This window comes from Benincasa hispida, chromosome 1 (assembly GCF_009727055.1).
Source record: "Benincasa hispida cultivar B227 chromosome 1, ASM972705v1, whole genome shotgun sequence".
NCBI lineage: Eukaryota > Viridiplantae > Streptophyta > Magnoliopsida > Cucurbitales > Cucurbitaceae > Benincasa > Benincasa hispida.
This window is the reverse complement of record NC_052349.1, coordinates 26,908,564-26,915,459: the sequence shown is the minus strand read 5'-3', so window position 1 is coordinate 26,915,459 and position 6,896 is coordinate 26,908,564. Positions and strand designations below refer to the sequence as shown.

The 6,896-nt window shown below is 34.6% G+C and overlaps 1 protein-coding gene across 1 annotated transcript; it reads right to left on the bottom strand.

The window, feature by feature from the left end:
* Positions 1 to 536: 536 nt before the first annotated feature.
* Positions 537 to 1,152, bottom strand: LOC120076552 (uncharacterized mitochondrial protein AtMg00860-like). The gene is made up of 2 exons (XM_039030418.1): positions 848 to 1,152; positions 537 to 612 (listed from the first exon to the last, which is right to left on the bottom strand). Exons 1-2 carry the CDS (start codon positions 1,150 to 1,152, stop codon positions 537 to 539), a joined length of 381 nt encoding a protein of 126 aa, XP_038886346.1.
* Between the last annotated feature and the right edge of the window lie 5,744 nt (positions 1,153 to 6,896).

Sequence of the window (6,896 nt, the reverse complement as noted above, 5' to 3'; positions counted from 1 at the left end):
AAATATTTCAAAAAATAACATAAGGACTTGAAGCATTTCATTCCTACGAGAGACAGGCCCCCAGACTTCTGAAATTTCTCATATGTTTTGCAATAAAAATATGCATCCCTAACAAATGTGTTCCAGTACAATCATGAATTCAAAACCTTTTTAGTTATGTGCTTAGGACTAAAATGCCCCCACATGCATGTTTGTGGCAAAAAGCTAAAACAGAGGAGAACTCATCATTAAGAACACAACTCCTAACTACTTGATCAGAGTAGAATTTTCACAAATATGGATCTTCTCGAACATAATATTTTGTCTCACTTTTTAATTTAGCTCTCTTATGTCTATTAAGGTAAAAAAGGATACCATCTGTAACAAGGTAGTTAACATGATCAGTGTACCATGGTGTCATGTAGATGCCATTAACCTAGAGTAAAGTCTGATCAGGAAAGTCATCATCAGAGGGTAGACAGTCACCCTCTCTCACAAATCTGCTCAAATGGTCAGCCACCGCATTCTCAGACCCTTTACAGTCCTTAATGTTCAAATCAAACTCCTACAGCAGAAGAATCCATCTCAATAGGCGGGGCTTTGACTCCTTCTTCGTCATCATATATCTCACAGCTACATGGTCAAATAAAACAGTTATTTCAGAGCCAACTACCTAATATCTAAACTTTTCAAGAGCAAAAACAATGGAAAGAAACTTCTTCTTAGTAGTGCTATAATTTCATTGTGACGAGTTCAATGTGCTCAAGGAATAAGAGATAACATGATGCTTCTTATCAACCCTCTATCCTAAGATTGCTCCCATAGCATAGTTGCTTGCATCGCATAAATCTCAAAGGGGATTTCCCACCTAAAAGCTTGCACAATGGGAGCATTGATCAAAGCTGCTTTGAGCTTGTCAAATCCTTTCTTACACTTGTCATCAAAACAAAAATCTACATCTTTTTGCAGTAATGTGGTCATTGGCAAGGCAATGTTACTAAAATCCTTGATAAACATGTGGTAAATCCCTGTATCTGCATGGCCTAAAAAGGAACGGACTTCCCTCACATACGTGGGGTAAGGAAGGTTAGCAATAATATCAATTTTTGCAGGATCAACTTCAATACCCTTCTTTGAAATAAGATGTCCTAAAACTATTCCATGAGACGCCATAAAATGACATTTTCAAAATTCAAATACAAGATCAGACTCAGTACATCACTCTAGGACCTTAGACAAGCCATCAAGACAACTATCAAAAGAATACCTATAAATAGTGAAATCGTCCATAAACACTTCATGCAATTTTGTATGAACCCAGATAAAATGCTCATCATGCATCTTTAAAATGTTCTAGGTGCATTAACAAATGCAAAGGTTTCGAATGGACACGCTAAGGTTGTATTTTCTTGGTCTCCTTGGTAAATTAGAATCTGGTAAAATCCTGAAAAATCATCAACAAAACAGAAGAAAGACTTCCCTACAAGATGCTTAAGCATTTGGTCAACGAATGGAATTGGAAAATGATCTTTTTTTAGATACAAATTTAAATTTCTAAAATTAATACACATTCGCCAACCATTTTGAACTCTAATAGGGACATCTACCCTTTTTTCATTTTTTTTACCACTTTGATACCTATTTTCTTTAGCACCATATGAATGGGGCTCACCCACTCACTATCAGTTTTAAGATAGATTATACCTGACTCTTATAGCTTGAATATTTCCTTCAAAGCGAGGTTTAAACGCCTCTATGGTTGTCGACATGGCTTGGACCTTTCTTCCAGTGCTATCCTCTATATACACAATGTAGGGCTGATTCCTCTTATTTTAGCTAAGGTCCACCCAATGGCCAACTTGTGCTTCTTCAGCACCTCTAGCAACTACTCATTCGGTTCAACTTTCAGATCTTTTGCAATTATAATAGGCAGGGTCTCTTTTTCTCCAAGAAAGGCATATTTCAGATGTTTAGGAAGTTGCTTAAGCTCAACCTTGGGGGCCTGCACACAAGAAGGTAACATTTAGCTAGAAAAATTTACAGAAGAGTCAGAATTGCTTACCAGTTGTAATAGTGTAATAGAAGCAATCTTATCACACAAAATAATACTTCCAAAGTCATCCTCATCCTTATCCTTATAGGTGTCTACATGCCATGAAATGCATGTTTTAAGGCCTTTATTTACACACTTTTACTTAGAAAAATGGACTTTTGCATGTGTTTTCCCCTAAATTTACCCTTAATTAGTTAAAATGAGCTTATGAAGGTTGACTACGCTTAAAAGATGTTATTTGCTTATTTAAAGTTGTTTTTCTGGATTTTTGCAGAAGATTAAGGCCAGATTGCTAATGTTTGTCTGATGCAGCTGCATCAACAGATCTGCTGCAGTCGCATCAGAGAGCCTTAATTTTTCAGAATTTGAACCAGTCAACAACAGTTGCGATTTTCATGTTTTAATCAGTTGGACGTCCTCGATTTTGCCTGGTAAACCCCCATAAAGTAAATTCCAGCCCTTTTCAATTGATTTGGAGTCTATACAAAGAAGAAAAGACCTCCATTTTGAAAACACAAGTCTCCATCGTCGAGATCTTTACCTTCCTTTATCGTTTTTTTCATTCAATCAACCCCTTCAACGTATTCTTAGCTTCTTAAGTCAGTAGCCTCAAGAACAAAAGTTCCTTTGAGGCATAGCGGCTCTAGGTCATCTCATTCTGTGAAAGCATATGGTGAAGAGCGATTTTTCCTTGAAAAAGGAGAATCAACCTAGGGAAAGACTAGGAAATTGAGGATTTATCCTAAGGCCCATTTAGTTGTATTTTCCCAACATTTATATTCATTTATTTCGTGTAGTTCTTTTATTTTCTTTTCACTCGTTTCACATCATCTTATAGCTATGATTTATGATTTAATAAAGGTCAATCATTTATCATTAGTCATGAACTAAATTCTCTAAGGGGTTCAGTTATGTGATACGCTAAGGTTTTATGGCTTGAGCAATGCTTATGTTTCATACCTATTTGACTTATGAATTTCCTTTGTTTAATTTATGGAAAAATATTGTTAAGTTAATCTGATCACTTAATTTGGCAATGTAGGAGTCCTAATGCTGAGAAGGTTAGGATATGAATTTATGTCACAAAGGAATATGGGACTAGGAGCCTAGAAATAGGAGGGTTAGTCGCCTTAGAAATAAAGGACACCGTAGGATAAAGAATTAAGCTTGAACTAATTTAAGATCTAGATAACCATGGAAACATTAGACATTAGCTACTTAGATCTCCTAAAAGAACTTGACACTAGACCGAATATGAGTAGTTTCCTGTTCATGCATATTTCATTGTCTTGGTATGATATGGTTGCATCACTTACAGCATAAAACCCGAAAGGTTGGAATATAAATGTATCTCTGTTCAACATTCTTATTTACTATTTTTTATCAACATTCAACCTAAAAATCACTTATTTACTAGTTACCCATTGGTTTTCATCAAAAGCTCTTTCTTAGAAAAATTGAATTGTATAAATAGTCTTGTGGGATTTGACTCTTGAAATATTCCAAGATTTATTACTTCATCGACAGTGTATGCTTGCACTTAGACTATATTTATTCTCATTTTTATCACTCATAAACATTTGGTCGATCAAGTTTTTGGCATCGTTGTCAGGTATTATTTTCACACTTAGTTTTTTCTTTTAGAAATTGTGATTAGATTGCAGCATTAATGTCTCTTTCTTTTAGACTCTGGTCTTGGTTTTCTTTTCTTTTGTAGGCTGAGGTTAGTGCATAAACAAAAAAGCCTACTATAAAAAAAAAAAAAAAAAAAAAAAAAAAAAAAAAAAAAAAAAAAAAAAAAAAAAAAAAAAAAAAAAAAGAAGAAGAAGAAGAAGAAGATCTTGATTGTTAAAAAATGTTCTATAGAATTGATCCTCATGTCCTTGCAACATTGACTACACCATTTGTAGATCTAAAAAATACGATGGACATATTATATAGGAGAAACAATACCTCTATTTCTCTGAATACAAACTTCCTGATACTTTTTGTTTTGATTATTGTAAAGATCATTTTGGTGGAAGATGTCCATATACTTCTATGTTTTATGTTTATTGTAGAAGAAAATATGTGTTTGACTATTGTCTTTGTAACCTCGACTCTTGGTTTTATGTAGGGCAAAAAGGTAGTCAAAAGTTGTTGAATCCTTTTCCAAATGAACAAAAGCAAGGATGGAAGGAGTACCCTAAGACTTCATGGGAGCCTCAATTAGATTCTAATAGCTTCAAATCAATGCTTAAATTGCAACATAAACATGTCCAACAAGAGGCACAAGAATAAAAAAGCATTGAAGAACTTGTTAAGGAATATAAAACGAACATGGGTGTCAAGATTGAAAGTGAATCAACATCTCAAGAAAATTTGGGGATCCAGATTGGAGAATGTACAAATGAATTGGAGATCAACCCACAAAGAACTTTGCTAAACAACATACAAATTTTGAATGAAGAAGAAGCAAAGAAAAATAAGGTGAAGTAATGACACCTAAAATTGGATTAGAAAAAGGAACATATGGTGCTCTTAGATGAAGCAAGAAGCACTCCAACACTTGAAAGCATTAAGGATCCAGAGGAGAGAGAAGAGATTACAGAAAACTGACTTGAGAAAATAAATAAAGAGAAGAAACAAGAAAAGGAAGTTGCAGTGAGTTATGCGGCTATAACTTCGCAACAAGCAACGTTCAATGCACCATTAGCATTGAAATGCCCTAAGAGAAGGAAAGAATATTCTACTATTGGACTGATGAATACTTTTAATTGTTTTGGCTTGCAAGAAGCATTTAAAAGACTCGGGGAAGGAGTAGATGAGACAACCATAGAGGATGAACATATGCAAGATGCGATTAGAGATATGTTCATAAGCATTTACCAATCGCTTAAGCGGATGCAACAACATTTTAAGTCACTAAAACCTCAAATAAGACTTAAACCTCATCCACCATCAAGACCTAGGTGCAAAATGAAGAAACAATGCCTTAGCCTCGCTACTAAAATTCTGGTAAGTTAAAGTTTTTATTTAAAAGAAAACAAAAAATAATAATAATAAAGGGAGAACTCAAGAGTTTTTGAATATCAACCAACCATATAATGTGAAAAAACTCTGTCCAGGATGACTTCGTCTAAGGAAGAGGTATTTAAGTTGACCACAAGGAACACCCCGACTTGGAGACCTACCTTGGAGTTAACGTTGCTAAATTATTAAGTTGGTATTTAAATTTTTTAGGTATAAAAAGAAGTTTACAAGGGAGTTGACATGAAAAGAAAATATTTGAAAAATTAAAAGGGTAATGTGCCCGTAATGATGCATCTGCATTGATCTAAATTCTCAGATTCAAATAACGTATCAAAATCTTGGTGGGCCTAGCCTATTGGCCACCTAGACCACTCAAGCACTACAAAAGCTACGTTCGAATGAATGATGAAGCATGATAAGGGATATGGGATTTCATATATATCAAACTTTGGAAGAAGAAGCAAAGAAAGATAACCCACCGAAGGTTCCTATTTCGATACGCAAGACCTTGCCTCCACCATCATCTCATAAGTTTTCAGTCCCTAAGGATCTACTTCTCCTCCAGCACATGAAGGTGAAGCTATTGGGTGTGTAATGTATGCCCTATTTTCTTTTTCTTTTTTTTTATGTACTATACTTTCTAATGTTACTTTGTATTTGTATGCCCCAATATCTTTGGGATAAGTGGGAGATTGTTATGGTCGATGCACTAAATCTCATGGTTTTGTAGTTTGTAAATTGTATTTATACTAACATATTATTTATCTAATAAAATAAATTATATTTTATTTAACATTTAGTTGCATTAACCCAAAACTAATAAACTAAGATCCAAGATTATTAGATGTAACTTAAACATGTATATGGAGACATACAGGTGGATCATCTTTAAGGAAAAACCTGAAAGGTCTATAGTAGATGGATAAGATCGGGTACCTTATCCTGGTGACACTATAGATACGACCTGCTTTTTAGTTGTTACAATTGTTTAAAGTGCTACAAATTATCTGATCTTGATCATTCATGTGAAGACATGTAAGCAAGGGTATCCTACACAAAAATTTTGTATAAGAGCGGACCGCGAAATGAATAGTCTTACTTTATTACACCGCTGCTAGAAGAGACTTACATTTCACTAGAATGACCATAGGTGACTTGACCTTAATCCTTAGTGAGTTGTGAACTCTTGTCTACAAGGGCGGTTCTTTGATCTATATGGGTGAGAGTGGCCAGTTTCACCGATTCAACATGCCTACCATTTTGGGGATTGGTCTGATTAGGGAGCTAAAAACACAGCTACACAAGAAGAAATTCACTCATTCCCTATTGTTAGGGTTAGTAGATAAATTGCTCCCTTAAAGGCCGACTCTGGGTCTTGAACAATGTGGCACCACACTCCCTCGGGCCCTCTCCTAACCCGAGAGGGGTATAGTTATAGTTGGACTTTGACTAATTATTCATTAAAGAGATCAGCGATACTTAAGGAGTTAGATGTAACTACAGGGGTAAAATAGTAATTTTGACCCAGTTGTACTTGCAAGCAATTTGTGAAGGGTCAACACACTGTTGACTAGTTATATCCAATGGACACAAAAATATATCTATAATGTGAATAGTGCAGGTGTTGGTCTTTAGTGGAGTGATCGGCAGTTAATGAAGGTTGATTACTTTAATTAAAGAGTTTAATTAATTAATCAAGTGTCATTCAAACTTCAATCTATAGGTCCATAAGGTCCCATTGTTAGTTCAATAAGAATTAATGAGAATCAAATTAATTGTGGATTAATTTTAATTGTTCAAATTAATCAAAAGCAATTAATTATATAAGATATAATGATACATTATAATATAA

Excerpts from the sequence above, each read along its gene's own strand:
- LOC120076552 (XM_039030418.1), bottom strand. The coding sequence starts at position 1,152 with ATGGCGTCTCATGGAATAGTTTTAGGACATCTTATTTCAAAGAAGGGT. Across the intron at positions 613-847 it reads CCCATTGTGCAAGCTTTTAG|CTGTGAGATATATGATGACG; the intron begins GTGGGAAATCCC and ends TTGACCATGTAG.